This window comes from Pituophis catenifer, unplaced genomic scaffold (genome assembly GCF_029215685.1).
Source record: "Pituophis catenifer annectens isolate HBS135680 unplaced genomic scaffold, rPitCat1.0.hap2 SCAF_3, whole genome shotgun sequence".
Classification (NCBI taxonomy): Eukaryota; Metazoa; Chordata; class Lepidosauria; order Squamata; family Colubridae; genus Pituophis; species Pituophis catenifer.
In genome coordinates, this window is record NW_027256883.1 from 183,071,864 (window position 1) to 183,089,475 (window position 17,612).

Consider the following 17,612-nt stretch of genomic DNA (forward strand, 5'->3'; position numbering starts at 1 on the left):
GTAACCATAGTAATAATAAACTAACCACCTTAAAGTGTGGAGTATTATAAGAAATACAGAATTATAACTGAAGGTTCGTGTATATAATGCACCGATTAGAAAACAAGAGTTGCTAAGCTAACACTACCACTCTTTTAATGTTATAAACAGACTTCTATTGTCTCTGATGAAATGTTGAGTTTTATGCTCTAGAAATTCTATCTCAGCCTGTAGAATAGAAAGCATTGCATCATTATTTATAGGCAGCAATATGGACAAGTAAATTGAATAAATCTATACTGTATCAGCCAAACAAAAAGAAGATGCAAATGAGTAAGAAGATTTCAAAAGAAGGATTGGAGCTCAGAGTCAAGAGCTGCACAAAATGGCACTGCAAACTGTTTCTTAAACATGGAAGAGATCCAGATATTTTAAAATCAAATCTATTTTGTTTTAACTAGATATGATAAACAGACATTATATTGAGATTTTCAGCTAGAGGTGTGGTAAAGATGTTGATTCCTTGTAAGAAGATTCACATCAAAAACACTCTTCTAGATTCAGACTTCAGGAACTTGACATCACCTTCTCCTTCCCTTTTATTTTGAGACACATCAAGGAATTTGACAAGTTATTGCATTGAAAACTGTCCCCAATCTTAGGAGGAGTATCTATTTTTCCTAGGGCTGAAATTATAAAGCACACCATTTCCACCGAGAAAATAATACTATTCATGTCAGATTCTACAAGAAATGTTGATACTTGTAGATCCAGTCTCAACTCCATAGAGAAAAAAAATTCCACTGTCTTTCTGAAACAACAGCCACTTTGTTTCTTTTCAGTTTCTTGGAGTTAAGGAGAAAGAGGAGGCAATGAAGATGACTTCTATCAAGTTTTCATGATTGTACAAGCCAAGCTTTTGGAAAAACCTGGATGTCTCTTCATGATTTTTTTCAGTTATTCAAGTATTAAACCAAACTGACTGCATAACACAAATATAAATTTGTATTATGGGCACGTCCAGTATATTTATAATTATCCAGGTATTTGCGTACGCAAGAGAAATAGTGGCCTAAATATTTCAGGAAATACTAGACTTTCTCTCCAGGTAAGTATAATTATTTGTAATAGCTTACAATTCCCAAAAATGACAGATAAATTTGAGCAGACACAACTTCCTGCTTGACAGAAGTAGCTAATCCATACTTCCCCTACCACCCCATCACCCAAATAATAGGAGTTACTAAACTCAAGTCTCTGTAAAATATATTTCCAGTAATCAGTTACATATATTCTGATCAAGTAATTTTGGTAATTTCCAAATATCTAGAATCAATAAATCTGGTTCAAGGCTGACAGAACCAACACATTGCTTTTGATGTATACTCCCCATGGTATGCTTGCTTATTCTCTTGTAATCCCTTCCTCTCCTATCTTTCTGCTTTGCAAGATGGAGGGGGAAAAAAACATAGATGAGACACAGGGATACTAGGCATATTGTTGTGACTATAATGGTGGTCATGTGACTGAAGAACACTGCAAAGATTAAAAAAAAAAGTAGGCATTGGCTGGAAAGCTTTTTTTCCAGTTTTTATAATTTTGAAAGGTTACTAAACAGGGCAGTCAGTAATTGAAAACTACCTGTACAAAGATGTCAATTTCTTCCTCCTGACAAATAATAGGCTCTCAGCTTCTTGGGATACACAGGTAGGAAAAAAACAAAAGTCTTGGGACTAGTATATGTGTGTGTGTGTAAGATAAGATAAGATAAGATAAGATAAGATAAGATAAGATAAGATAAGATAAGATAAGATAAGATAACGTAACGTAACGTAACGTAACATAACATAAAACATAACATATAACATAACATAACATAAAACATAACATATAACATAACATAACATAACATAACATAACATAACATAACATAACATAACATAACATAACATAACATAACATAACATATATATATTAGAAAATTAGACATCCGCTGATAATAAACCCAATCGGGCTTTTGAACACATGCGCTAAAATAAGCCTCCCCCCCCCAAAAAAAAATAAGCCCTCCCCAAAAATATTTAAACGCAGAGCTGGAAATCTGGTAAGACGGCAAGAAAACCCCCATCTTGTTCCACGTGCCCCAAAATAATAAGATCTCCCCAAAAATAAGGCCAAGTGCTTATTTCAAGGTTCAAAAAAATATAAGACAGGATCTTATTTTTGGGAAAACTTGGTATACACAAATACACAGACACATATATAAGCTCACAGTTGGCAGTTGATAGTTTTCTGTTAATTATTGCTTTTCTAATATCTGTAATAAAATTATCTGTAATTTTATCTGTAATAAAATTACAGTTCTGTCCCTGAATTTCTGACCACTAGTCTTTTGAATTTGAACAACTGTGGGTGAAGACTGGAAGCCAATGAGCTGTGCCAAGCTAAAACATCGTCATAGAATGCAACTGTGGGATGTGATCATAATTACTACAATGAAAAAAAGAAATGTTTCTGCTGCAGCCAGGTGATTCTTCAGCTAAATTTGGTGTTCCATATGTAACAAAAGCTACTGTTCAAGTTGATTTAAGAATAAGAACAAAGCTGTATTTTATTCTTTCTCTTGCATAGATGTTGAGTTGGCATATTTTATTTCCATTGAGGACGAGAGATCCCAGACCACATCTGCAATTAAACTATCATAGGAGAGAGAAGTATACATTTCTAGGAAAGAGCAGATGGCTGATATTAATTTGTTTACCTACTTCATTATATTTATTACCACACTCCACAAACATTCTTGGTGGTTTACAATATAACCAGGTAAAATCAATGGCACATATGTATAATTGATAAAATTATCAACTGATCCATCTCTAATATTCAAAAGCAATTTTAAAAATTGAAAGTTCCATGAAGAATTATTGCCTTGACTGCCTCTCTAAGCATTATAAGAGAGGCGCCATCCAGATTCCTGGGTATGTGTGTGTGTGTACAAGGTGTTCGAAGAAGCAACAATAGAAAAACATTATCTTCTATCTGTTGTAATTCTGTCTGAATTACATGCACGGAGAAGGGAATCAGCATCCCAACATGACGTAGATGGACCAGCTAGATGGTTCTGCTTGAAGGAGAAGATGCTGGAAATCAGGGGTGAAATCCAGCAGGTTCTGGAGAACCGGTAGTGGAAATTTTGAGTAGTTCAGAGAACTGGCAAATACCACCTCTGGCTGGCCCCAGAGTGGGGTGGGAATGGAGATTTTGCAATATCCTTCCCCCAGGATTGGGGAGGGGAGGGAATGGGGATTTTGCAGTATCCTTCCCCTGCCATGCCCACCAAGCCACAGAACTGGTAGTAAAAAAATTTAGATTTCACCACTGCTGGATATGTGCAGGTATTGTGCCCAAAGGACCTTTAACATAAGTTAAAACCCACCTCTTGACTTTTCTTACTGGAAGTTAATGCATTTCTGTAGAATCAGTGTTAAATAGTTGCAATGGCTCTCACCCACTAAAAGGCTAGCCAGTGCATTCTTATCAATTGTGGCTAGCTTCCAAGGGTAGATCCATGTAGAGTGCATTACAGCAGGCTATTCTAGAACTGATGAGCATGTGAGTTATACTGCCACATTCAAAGGTCAATACAACCAGTTTACAAATCCAAAGGGAGATAAGATTTATCCGTCTAGGGTTACACAGCATTTTGCATTCAAAAGGGGGGGGGGGGTGTCATGAGTTGTGCAGGGTATGTACCATCAGTCTGCAACTCCTTAGATCCAATACATCTTTTACCAGATTGAGCTGTAGCTGTATTGTTTTTGTGTGATCCAATGAAAAGTTGCATCTGCTTTAAGACACTGTAGATGTGGGCTATCTGAGCTCCTTCCCCCTACCTCCACAAGATTCTGAAGATCTTTTCCAAAGATTCTTCAAATCCAAAACACGGCAGAGTTTTAATTCTTGAAGTTGCTAATAACTGCCTGTGCTGACTATTTCTAGGAAAAGCTGGGTACTCCTAATTGCATTCAGGTTGCAACTGAATTGATACATAAACTGAAAAATACACAGCAACAATCAGACAGGCAGTCACAATGCAGTATAGCAGTGATGGCTAACCTTTTTTCCATCACGTGCCAAAAGTGGGGAGCGCGCGCGGAGGGTGTTTGTGTGTGTGCCCACACCCATAATTCTATGCCCCGTGCCCCCTGCACATGCGCACGCAATCCCCCCACACACACCCCGCTTTTGGCACGCGATGCCACATTGGGCCCAGTAAACCCTTTTTTTGTCCTCCCCAGGCTCCAGAGGCTTTCTAGAAGACCCTCTGGAGGCTGGAAATGGCCCATTTGCCGACTTCATCCGAAAGGAGCTGACCTCGTGTGCCCAGCAATATAGCTTCGCATGCCACCTACGGCACGTGGGTTCCACAGGTTCGCCATCATGGCAGTATAGGATCTTACAGTTTTGATTGAGTTGATTGGGATTGGACAGATTAGATTTGACCAAAATATCTGCCATATTTTAAATTGCTGAGCTCTCATCTCTGTAATCATCTTGCTTTACTATTCCTCATGCATCTTTATCAATAATTAAAGGATCAGAGGACCTTTGCTTTTTCTAATTTGCAGGAAAGGAAGCTAGGAATAATATTAACATTAGAACTGAGCACAAATGACCTTATGAAGTTCATACCAATTTGACCTTATCAAATTGGCATGAAAAACTGGCTGGATGGTTTATGGATATTTTTAGGGATGGGGAGAAATAATTATGTCACAATTTCTTCCCATTTTAGGTGACACTACAATAATTACTGAAGGAAAAAGAAACAATTTCCTCCACGTTCCTTCCTTGAGATTTAAGTGACATATCAGAAGCCAGGGAGGCTGCAGGGAAACTGAAGAGAGAGGAGTGTACAGGTAAGGAAGTCAGAGCAGGGGTGAAATCCAGCAGGTTCTGACAGGTTCTGGAGAACCGTTAGTGGAAATTTTGAGTAGTTCGGAAAACCGGCAAATACCACCTCAGGCTGGCCCGAATGGGGTGGGAATGGAGATTTTGCAGTATCCTTCCCCTGCCACACCCACCAAGCCACGCCCACCAAGCCACGCCATGCCTACCAAGCCACGCCCACAGAACTGGTAGTAAAAAAATTTGAATTTCACCACTGAGTCAAAGATACTTTATGACTCAATCACCTTGCAACTAAGTAAGTGTACGACACCATATTTTAATTGTGAGAATTTCAGTGAAATTCTCCCACCTCTCTTTGAAAAGTTTTCTAAAGCATTCTCTTTCATCCAACTGAATGAGAACCATGGAGGGAGGGGGGAGCAATCACTGCCTGATGTTAATTTATACATATAGAGGTGGTCCTTGACTTACAACAGTTCATTTAGTGACCATTCAAAGTTACAACGGCACTGAAAAAAGTAACTTATGACCATTTTTCACACCTTTGTAGCATCTGATCAAAATTCGGATGCTTGGTGACTGGTTCGTACTTAGGACCGTTGCTGTGTCTCAAGGTCATGTGATCCCCTTTTGCAACTTTCTGACAAGCAAAGTCAATGGGGAAGCCAGATTCGCTTAACAACTGGGTTACTAACTTATCGACTGCAGTGATTCACTTAACAATTGTGGCAAGAAAGGTCATAAAATGGGGCAAAACCCACTTAAGAAAGGTCTCACTTAACAACAGAAATGTCGGCCTCAATTGTGGCTACCTGTAAGCACAGAAATAATGGAAGTGGAAAATCCTGTTGGTGATTGTTGGTCATGGTAACCAGAGCATAATGCTGGGTGATGTCAGAAATGGAAGGGGAGAACCGCTCAGCATCTTTCAACCACCATAGAATGGTTCTGCTTACCTTCCAGTACCACTTCCTTGCCAGTCTTCTTCAGCGCTTGCACTGCTTCATCATGTGAGGCATCAGACAGGTCACCACCGTTGACGGAAAGGATAGCGTCCCCTACAAACAGCGCTTCCGTCTGGTCTGCAGCCAGCCCTTTAAATATCTTGGATATCAGGATGGGCATTTTATTTTCCCGACCACCTAGAAATAAAACCCAAATAAAAGCCACTAAAGAAGATGTTATACAAAGATATGAAAGAAAACAGAAGTTTTGTGCTATGCAAACTTTCCCTGGTATTTTTTGTACCTTCTTTTTTGTGTTTTTGTTTTGTTTTGTTTTTTTGCAATGGTGGTAATTAAGGATAGACTCAGTTAGGTTTCTGGAGTTGTTACAGGGGAAAAGAATATCTAAACAAAAGCAGTTTGAATGATCCAGCTGTGAAAATAGAGATAAGTACAAAACAACATTTTTTTCTGATGAAGTAATTATACAAAATAAATGTTGTCCTGAGTAATACATAAAAATACTTATCCACATTCCAGATACAATACTGTACCATAGATAAGATTTTACATGCTTCACTTGAGAAATATTGTATTTTAAGCTTTGAAAGGTATTTTATTATATTTTGATTGATTGATCTTAATCTTATACTATATCACATGTATATATTGTGGAATTAGACATATCTGTATTGGCTTTTGTTTTATTTTGTTTTATTTTTTTATTGTTGAAAAAAGACTCTTTATTTACATCACTTTATATACATTCCTTCCAGGACTTTGGCACTCAACTATGTTTTTCTAGAAGCCAACATACTGAGTTTAAAACAGACGTTTTGTGCCATAGGTATTACACACACAAAACATCTCACAAATACATTTTAAGCCTAAATATAATGAGTTTAAGATCCAGCTCTCTGGAAAAAGCTCTAATGCTGGGAAAAGTAGAAGGAAAGAGAAGAAGATGGGGAGCAAACTGGATGGACTCAGTTACAGTGGTGATGAGTTTACTGTTGGGAGATGAATAGAATAGAATAGAATAGAATAGAATAGAATAGAATAGAATAGAATAGAATAGAATAGAATAGAATAGAATAGAATAGAATAGAATAACAGAGTTGGAAGGGACCTTGGAGGTCTTCTAGTCCAACCCCCTGCCCAGGCAGAAAACCCTACACCACTTCAGACAAATGGTTATCCAACATCTTCTTACAAATTTCCAGTGTTAGAGCATTCACAACTTCTGGAGGCAAGTTGTTCCACTGATTAATTGTTATAACTGTCAGGAAATTTCTCCTTAGTTCTAAGTTGCTTCTCTCCTTGATTAGTTTCCACCCATTGCTTCTTCTCCCACCCTCAGGTGCTTTGGAGAATAGTTTGACTCCCTCTTCTTTGTGGCAGCCCCTGAGATATTGGAACACTGCTATCATGTCTCCCCTAGTCCTTCTTTTCATCAAACTAGACATACCCAGTTCTTCATATATTTTAGCCTCCAGTCCCCTAATCATCTTTGTTGCTCTTCACTGCACTCTTTCTATAATCGCAACATCTTTTTTATATCGTAATGACCAAAACTGAATGCAGTATTCCAAGTGTGGCCTTATCAAGGCATTATAAAGTGGTATTAACACTTCACGTGATCTTGATTCTATCCCTCTGTTTATGCAGCCCAGAACTGTGTTGGCTTTTTTGGCAGCTGCTGCACACTGCTGGCTCATTTCTAAATGGTTGTCCACTAGGACTCCAAGATCCCTCTCACAGTTACTACTGTGAAGGACCAAGTTAGAGATAGGTCATCATGGAGAATATCTATGTGGTTGCTAAGAGTAAAAAACAATGTGATGTCACATAATCAATTATCAACAATGAGTCTAAATATAGTTGCCCATCTTGATTTCTGCAGTGGCTGAACAAACATACAAACCCAATAATCCAGAGTATATTCCCCTGCCTTTATTTTTTTTGAAAAAGCAAAAACAAAACTTTTCCCACAGAAAAGTATAGCTCTAAACCCAAATGCGATTTCAAAGGACAAGACTGATATAAAAATATTAGATAATAGCACATCTGAAACTTTATGTAAATAGATTGTTTTTAGCTCTTACCTGAAAGTATCTGCATAATGAAGAGAATATGTCTGCATATTTAATATTCTTCTAACTAGAAAGCCCAAATTAGTTGTTTTCATTAATTGATTCTATCTGCACAATCTTTAAATCCTGGAATGTCACTAATCAGATTACACAAAGAAGAAGCAAGATTAGATGCCCCACCCCACCCCCAAATCCTAATAGCACCTTCAGGACTAGGAAATTTATTGCAATGCAAGTATTTATGGACTGAAGCCAGATTCTCTAGATGTACAAGACAGAAAAAGGCTGACTCCCTCACTTTCCATTCATACTTACCGACCAGGCTGAGTATTATTTATAGATGTGGTGATAACTTTGTTTTCTACAATTCCCATGACACTTGCATGCAAATGAAAACCCCTTTTCTCTACAAGGTGTGCTGTCCCTTCCCAATCTGAAGGTCAAAGATAACATGGCATCAGAATGCTTTACAGAGCAATGTTTGAGAAGATCCGATTCTCCCCAGTTATTCTACTATACTACCTGTTACCCATAGACAAGGCCCTCTGTCTTTTACATCTGTGCAAGTCTCATGGAGAAATGTGTTGCCTTTCGTATTTCTGACCCTTTCCATTCAAATGAAAGAAACATTCATTGGATATCTGATTTTACCCTCTTCTGCTTTCTAGACCACATGAGCAGTCACAAGAAATAAGAACACAAGAGCTATGCTAGAGACTAATGAAGTGTGATCTTCTCTTCTCCCAGGATGGCAAAAAGCTCTTCCAAGCAACGGTTTTGAAAAGTGGTATCCGAAGCATGAGACCAGCCTTCTCTAAACCGATTGCTCTGCAAATATATTGGTCTATTATTGTTATAATTCTCAGTTGACACGGCCAAACCTATGTGGCTCATATGATAATTTCAGAGGTTTTAGCATGTCCAATTTTGAAGGCATCACACACACACACACACACACACACACACACACACACACACACAAATAGTATCAGGGCTTTTTTGAGATCCTCTTTCATCCTTTCAGCAATGTAAAGCTATATAGTTACCCAGAAGCCAGTCATACTGAATTTAAAGGAATATATTTCCAGTCAAGTGTATATAAATTTGTAATTTAAATCTCTATTAAGGATATTTAACATTTCTTTCTTCTCAAACTTCATCTGCAAGTAGACAATTTGTATTTTTTTTCTTGGTTGTGCAAAATAAACTGTTCTTAGGAGTTTTAATATGTAATCCTGTGTATTCTTAACTGGGTATAGGATATATAGGATTTGCATTGTTAATACTGTTCCATCCTTAAAAGTTCTTCCTATATTTAAGAAGCTCCTACATAGCACTGGACTAAGCTTTGAACTTGATGTCAGGGCAAACATTGCAAATGGAGCAATATACACACACACGCACTATGGATTTACATATTCATAAGAGGCAGTAGTAACAGCAACAGCAACTGTAGCCTATGGATCCAGAATCCGGGGAAATGTAGGTGGCCACACCTGACTACCTGTAAACAGCAAGCAGCCCTGGACTTTCACAGTGCAGCACTGAAGCAGAATCTTGGTTCATGCATTGCGCTAATTTATGGTATGCCTAGCTCTTGCTTATTGAATAAAATATGATATGCTGGATTCACACAGCATGTTAAGCCACAAGCTACCGTAGTATCTGCTTTACCATAATGCACAAGTCCAGCCAGAAAATTCACTCTGAAAACCTTCATCTTAAAAACCATTATGTTTAAAAAATGGAACCTAAACATCAGATCCTGCAGAACAAAATTTACATAAATTCCAAGAATTATATAAATTATTTTTAAAAAAAAAAAAAAAAACTCAAGACAAAGCCCATTAAGATGAGGTAGCTTTATTTATCCAGTAGAAGAAAAGAGAGGGAGGGAGGCATGGAGGGAGGAGGAGAGGAAGAGGGGGAGATGGGGGAGAGGGAGAGAGAGGGAGTGGGGGGAGGGAGGGAGGAGGAGGACTACATCATCTATTCTTCCATGTTGCATAGTTTCTCAGACTGGATTTTTAGTCTGCAAACCATACACTTTGCAGATGTCTAAGATCAAGCTTAGAGAAGAATGCAGCATTCTTTCCAAGTTGGGACTTTCAAACTTTAATACAGTTCCAGTTCCTAGGGGCGGATGAGCTCGACTGCAATTAATAAATTCCTTAATTTCGTGTCAGCTTCTGTTGGGACTTTCCGCCTCTCCTTTTCCCCATCCTCTGGAGTTTTGGTTTCTTTTTCTTAAGGCGGGAGGAATGAAACTGATTTCAAAGGTCATTTACTGCAGGAAATCAAAAGCGGCTAATAAAAGGAGATAGCAGAACTCTTTTAACTCTGGAGAGATTCCCGGTCCCGCTACAGGAAGGCAGCGCTAGATCTCGGGTGGCCAAAAATAGCCAACCCCGAGTCCGGGGGACGAAACAGCCAGCTGTACTGTACTACGAGGGGAATCCAGTACTGTAGCTTGGCCCACAGCTATTTGGCGTGTCAAGAAGCGGCAGGTTGAAAGCGGGGTCGCGAGTGGGGTCGGCGGAAGAAAAGCAAAAGTGTGATTTAAAAAAAAAAAAGTTGCTAGGGAAAACAATGGAGGCGAAGGGACAGCCTTCCCGACCAGTCTCGCCCTCCCGCTTACCTTTGATGCTGATGCCGAGCCCCCCCACGTCCTGCTTGACGATCCGCACCGTGCGCTTGATGTTGGTTAGCGAGTCCGGGACGAGGGCGCACGCCTCGGCGCCGTTCAGCTGCACGGGACTGGGCGGCGGCTGCAGCGGCTCCTCGGAGCCCTTGGTGGTGGGGACGACGCTCAAGAAGTCCTCGGAAAGAGTCACCAAGACGCGCAGCCACTGCTCGCCCGGCGCTCGCAGCTCCAGCAAGCCGCTCTTGGGCGCTCTCCGGCCGGCCGCCATCTTCAGCGCATTCCTCGGATAGCCGCCCTCGCCGCCGCCGCCGCCGCTTCAACGCCTCCTCCCGCTTGCTTGTAATCGGGACGTGCGTACGGCGAAGAGCTACCGAATGGACCCGACGGCCAGCCGAGCGCCGAGTGAGCTAGCCGTCCCCGGCAGCGCTTCCCCGCCCAGGGAGACGCCCCTGGACCCTCCTCTCCTACCTCGGGAGGGGACTCGCCGGCACGGAAGGCGCTCGGGAGCCGTGCGCGAAGTCCCGTCTGGCGAAATAGCCCAGGATCGTTTGTGGGGAGAAACATGGTTGCTTCCCTGGCCGGGAAGGAAGGCCGTGCGAACGGTGGGCCTCGCCCTCATCTCCTCCTAGATCGTCAGAGTCCTGTCCACGCATTTGGTCGCCGTCGTCTTCAGCTGCCATTGCCGTCACGTCTCGCCTCAGGAAACCGGGAATGTCACTTTATTATTATTATTATTATTATTATTATTATTATTATTATTATTATTATTATTATTATTATTATTATTATTATTATTATTATTATTATTTTAGTGTCACTATTAGGGCAGGCCAAAGTTTAACAGGTGACGTTTCTGTACCAATGGATTTCCACAATAATGGGGATGTGTTTTCAGTGTATTCCTTTCCAGAACATAACTTTTCACTTTCCGCTCTTTACCAGTCATGGGCACCATTTTCCTTTTTTATTTAAACTTAGAGAAGAGCTTGAACAGAGTCCCAAAAAAAGAGCACAATGGAGCCTGGGATTTTGAGGTAGAAGTGCCTCTGATCTTCATGTCTGTGTATTTCTGAGTCTGGATGGAGTGTTATTCAAGGCTCCCCTTGATGCTGGCACCAATACTGCTTTTTCAAATTGAGAAAGGATTCACCTGCTGCTTAGATTTCCTTGTTGTGAAAGTCTGGTAAACCACAGTTTGAAAACTTGTTGAAATAGTTGTAGTATTCCACAATGCTCATGATCAGTAGTGACTTTCGGTCTGCGGCTAAGCGCAATTCAGGCTGAATTCCAGTGTTATTAATATTTAAAATGTGAATAACTTTGGGGCAGGTGATCTAATGGATCTTAGACTTTTCAATTTGAGAAGCAGCATTTCCTGATTTTGACTTGAGTCTAAAATAATAGAGGCGAATTGAAATTTGAAACAAAATAGAACGTCGTTGCTATTTTATGTTGATTCTGCTTCGCCTTCTCTTGAATGTTGTGTTGCCTGTGTGTATACAGTGAACAGCACTGCAGCATTGCCTGTTACAGTATAGAGCAGGGGTCTGCAACCTTAAACACTCAAAGAGCCATTTGGAGCCGTTTCCCAAAGAAAAGAAAACACCGGGAGCCACAAAACCCTTCCCGTGCCTGACTATTTCTTGAGCGGCCACAAAACTAGCATATGTAGATGAATTAAATGTTCTGTTTTCTTCTGAAACTTTTCTTTTCTTGGATTTATCCATGGTTGGCCTACCAGGGGTTGAGAAACTCAATAAATCACGTGCCGATGGGTGTTGCACATTGGCGGTTCTGACACATATTTTGAGTAACGGAGCCGCAGCAGAGGGGTGAAAAAGCCACATGCAGCTCCAGAGCTGCAGGTTGCTGACCCCTGGTATAGAGTTTCTGCCGCTCACTCCACCCTTATTCTTTTCTTAGATGTACTGCTTGTGAAGAACACCCTTTCAAGACTGTCCAGATTAAAATAGGTACACTTGCTTTATATTCGTAACCATAAAAGTAACTCTCTCCTGAGCTACAATTAGCAAATGTCAAGAGTAGCCTCTTTCCTATGAAGTCCTATGAGTGGCATAACCTGAAGAATTTCTGAACTTTAACATGTGATTCTGTTACCATTTATATAACAGAGACAGGAGAAAGAATGTAAAAAATAATACACCTTAAATGCTTGTGAAGTCAGTGGTGGGATTCAGCCGGTTCTGTCCAGATCGCACAAACCAGTAGTGGCAACTGCAGGTGGCTCCGCCCACCCGCCCGGATGTAATGCGTGACTACTGAGCAAGCACAGAAGGTTGTGCGCATGCGCAGAGGTGGCATATGCAAGTGAAGCAAGCACACACTTTTTTTTTTAAATTTGATTTATATGCCGCCCTTCTCCGGAGACTCAGGGCAGCTTACAATGTGTTAAGCAATGTGTTAAACACATTTGCAAACCGGTAGGGAAGGTAAGTGAATCCCACCTTTGTGTGAAGTGCAGTGATGGGGAGATCTGCGTTCACATTCAGTACTGATGGTGTTACTAGTTGGGTAATGAAACAACTATAAGCAAGCAGCCAAGTTCAGAGACTACCAGGAATTTCAACCCTGAGCTACAAGTATTCTCTTCTGTTGAAATCTGTATTATGCAAGGTTGAACAAAAGACAAAGGTCAGATAAAGGACAAAGATCTAAGGCAGGGGTGTCAAACTCACTGCCCATGGGCCGGATGCATCACATGCTGGCCACATCCAGGTTTAGCGAAAGGGGGAAAAGTCCCGATACGTCACGTGATGACAACGTGATGATGTGAGTTTGACATCCCTGGTCTAAAGACAAAGATTGGAGACAAGGGAGGTGCATATTGGATGAAGGATCTAAGGATCTAAATATCAGGATCTAAGGCTTAAAATACAATTAATTTATAAGATATTCTAGGTTTCAAATATATGGCAGCAAAGTTGATAGCACAGTAGTGGAGGAAGAAAGGTGGCATTCAGTGAATCTGAAAACTATTTTATTTTTTCCATTAGGATGCCCTCTGGATATGTCAGGTTGTAATTGCCATTATCCCTGTGCTGTACTGATTGGGGGTGATGGAAATTACAGTCCAACACATCTAGGGAGTACCAGGAATAAAAGGCTTCTTTGCAGCGAGCTATAAGTTAATGATAAAACAGGTCCTATGGCACTGTCAGAAAGAAACACTGAGCAGACGTTTTTGTTAAAGGATGAGAAACGCGCCTCAAAACAGTACACAATGCATATAAATTAATTAAAATTTCCCAAACTATTTCTGTGGTAAAAACATTGTTGTGTTGCAACAGTTTAACAAAGCAACAGAGCTCATGCCTATTATCCCCACCTCAAAATCCCTGATGCAATCTAATTTGTTATCGAGTTGTTTTGGGAGATTCCATTACAGAAGCATGCAGTAAATCTAGAAAACGCTCTGTTTTGTTAATGGAAAAGGAGCTAAATTCCCTGCCTTGGAGATTATGCCAGTTAATACTGGGATCCATCATCTAACATTTGGGTTTCTTTGACCTTTTAATTGCTGAGACAGAAATTATTGTAAATCTTAATCTCATTTTATATTTTATACTGTGCTGACTTTTGCTGTTGATATTCATATATTACTTGGATTTTAACCATGATTTGCATTTTGGATATATTTTTTATTTAAAAATTTTACATGAAAACACATATAAAGGAAAATTAAGGAAAAGATAAAAGAAACTGTGTGAGACAATAAAAAGGTAAACAAAAAAAATACAATTAAAGAAGTGGCTTGTGATCTTCTTTATAGCTGTTACAAACTTATTATTCCTCCTTTTCTCTAAGATTAGATTGCATAGTTCCCCTCTGTCCCATATTCAACCCTTTTTACTTAGCAAATCCAGAAATCACCATTTCATTTTCCCCATTTTCAGCAAAATGTCCATAAAAAGTTTTTAGTCTTTTATAAAAGTACTTCTGGGATCAAACAGGTCAATTTTGCCATTTCTGCAAGTTCTGCCATCTTCACAGCCCACTCCCCCATTGTGGCTATATCAGTATTTCTCCAGCATTGTGCATAAAATCTCTTGGTATGCAGTAAGACATTTTATTTTTTTAATGATAATATTCAATTACTTCAGATATGAAATACTGAAACATTCTTTTAGCAATGTTTGACAGATTAATGATAGAAATTTTGTCACAGCAGACTGTATAAAATTTTCTATTATTGTGCAACACAGTCATTTTTTACTCTAAATGAAATGGCTTTGGGCAGGGGTGAAATGCTCCCGGTTGGGACCGGATCACCCGATCCGGTAGTGATGGCGGCAGGTGGTTCGGAGAACTGGTAGCAAAAATCCCTGTCCCACCCATGCCCAGCTGAGCCGCACAATCATTAGAGGCTTTTTTTTAACTTTTAAAAGCATTTTTTCTACAACCTCTTGGCCGAAAAAATGCTTTTAAAAGTAAAAAAAAAAAAACCTCTGATGATCGCGCGGCTCAGATGGGATCGTCAGAGACTTTTAAAAGCATTTTTTCTGCAACTTCTTAAGGTTGTAGAAAAAATGCTTTTAAAAGTTAAAAAAAAAGTTGGCCATGCCCACCCAGTCACATTATCCCACCACAAAGCCATGCCCACAGAACCGGTAGTAACAAATTTTACATTTCACCACTGGCTTTGGGGGCATTCCAGCATGTATGAATAGCAATCTGGATCAGAATCATACCAGGTTAGCCATCTCCCTGGTCCCAATATATTCATGTTCATACACACACACACACACACACACACACACACACACACACACACTCATCACTTCCATTACAATATTTGAGTCATATATTGCTGTTTGGCAAACAGCAATAGCAATATCATTTAGACGTATATACTGCCTCACAGTAAACTGCACTCTCTTCTACAATGTAGAAGTATTATTTGCATATTGCCCCCAACAATCTGGGTCCTCATTTTACTGACTTCCGGAAGGATGGAAGACTGAGTCAACTTAGAGCCCCATCAGAATCGAACTCCAGGCTGTGGGCAGAGTTTGCCTGCAATACTACACTTTAACCACTGTGCCAAGCCCTGCACCATGCAACTGTGGAATAAACAGGGATTTTTGTATGTTGCTTGTAATTCCAGAAACCTGTAGAGGAGGTAGCAGTAACGCAGTGATATCACTAGGAGCCAAGACTAAGCCCCTGTATCCCTTTTCATGTACTTTCCTTGGCTGGAATTAAGTCTTGAAGTTGGTAGAAAAACAGTAGAATGGATGACGGATTGCTAACACCTCAGAAGGGAGGCTCAACAGTGGGCTCTATCCAACAAAATGCTGTTCAATGGCAAGAAATGTAAGGTTCTGCCTCTAGACAGGAAAACATACATGTATAGATATAAGGTAGGCCATACCTAGCTCATCAATAAGATTTGTGAGAAGAATCTGGGTGTCCTGTAGACCACAGTTTAGCACTCTCTTACCTTTCATATTTCCAAAACATTTTTTCTTGTTCATGTCTGCAAAAAGCATGCACTCAATTTCCATGGTCTAAATGCCACCGTAGTTTTCAGTAACTGAATATCCATAATAGGAATCAAAAAGTTTTGTTTTGCACTTCAAATGAGGTCCTGTTTCTCAGCTCTTTTCTTTTGATCAGTTTAGTGTAGAAATTGTCAACATGCTTTTAGGTGTCATTTTAAAAGATTTTCTTTTCTGGAAGACTTGGGAATGGAGGCAGACGGTGCAGTGTGAAACAATAGAATATATTTTTAAAAAGCTCTTTTGAAATCTTGCCTGCAGTGGCAGTGATGTCTTGAATGTCTAAGCAACAGTCTCCTTTGAAAATGTAATCCTGCAACTCTTCTTCACATAGTTGTCAGCAAAAAATTTGTAAAGGATCTAGAAAACGGCAAAGGTTTATTACAGTGGTATTTTCAGATGTATTCTTTATAAATTAAAGATCTAATACTCCTTGAAAAATGTAAAAATGTAGGGCTGCCAGGAAGTATTAATACACTAGTGACGTGATGGCGAACCTATGGCACACATGCTCAAAGTGGCACACGAAGCCATGTTGCCCGGCACGTGTGGCCTTGCCTGTTTGTCTTCTGGGTTTCTGGCGTGCATGTGCATGTGATGATCATCTGTCCTTCGTGTGCACGGCAGTGCCAAAAACTGGTGTGCGCATGTGCACTGGCCAGGTGATTGTCAGGTGCACATGCATGTCAGAACCTGGAAGTTTGGCTTTTCTGGAGTGCGAGCCCTTCGCATGCGCAGCAGTGCCAAAAACCACCTGAACATGTGCGCCAGCCAGCTGATTGTCGGCTGTGCATGCGGGCTAGAACCCAGAAGTTCGGCTTTTCCGGAGCGAGGCCCCATGAGCGCGCACACACGCGATGTTTCCACACAACGTTTTTGGCATTCGGTACCAAAAAGGTTTGCCATCACTGCACTAGTGCTTACATTTACATGTAGAAAAAACAATTACTACCAACCTGCCTTCCATTGAGGACCTGTATACTGCACGAGTCAAAAAGAGGGCTGTGAAAATATTTACAGACCCCTCGCATCCTGGACATAAACTGTTTCAACTCCTACCCTCAAAACGATGCTATAGAGCACTCCACACCAGGACTACTAGACACAAGAACAGTTTTTCCCGAACGCCATCACTCTGCTAAACAAATAATTCCCTCAACACTGTCAAATTAGTTACTAAGTTGGCATTACTATTAATCTTCTCATCATTCCTATCACCCATCTCCTCCCACTTATGACTGTATGACTGTAACCTTGTTGCTGGTATCCTTAAGATTTATATTGACTGTTTCCCTATGACTATCATTAAGTGTTGTACTTTATAATTCTTGATGAATGTATCTTTTCTTTTATGTACACCGAGAGCGTATGCACCAAGACAAATTCCTTGTGTGTCCAATCAAACTTGGCCAATAAAGAATTATTCTATTCTATTCTATTCTATTCTATTCTATTCTATTCTATTCTATTCTATTCTATTCTATTAAGATAGGCTTTGAGAAGTACCTGACAAATGGAATAA

General features: G+C 40.1%; 1 protein-coding gene across 1 annotated transcript in view; it reads right to left on the reverse strand.

Moving 5' to 3' along the window:
• Positions 1 to 11,098, reverse strand: part of SNTA1 (syntrophin alpha 1) — a 59,896-nt gene extending 48,798 nt beyond the window's left edge. Inside the window, exons 1-2 of the mRNA XM_070941662.1 lie at positions 10,566 to 11,098; positions 5,847 to 6,032 (exon numbers count right to left, since the gene is read on the reverse strand). Coding sequence (XP_070797763.1) covers positions 5,847 to 6,032; positions 10,566 to 10,839 — 460 coding nt within the window. The 5' untranslated portion in view covers positions 10,840 to 11,098. The remainder of the gene's footprint in view (positions 1 to 5,846; positions 6,033 to 10,565) is intronic.
• Between the last annotated feature and the right edge of the window lie 6,514 nt (positions 11,099 to 17,612).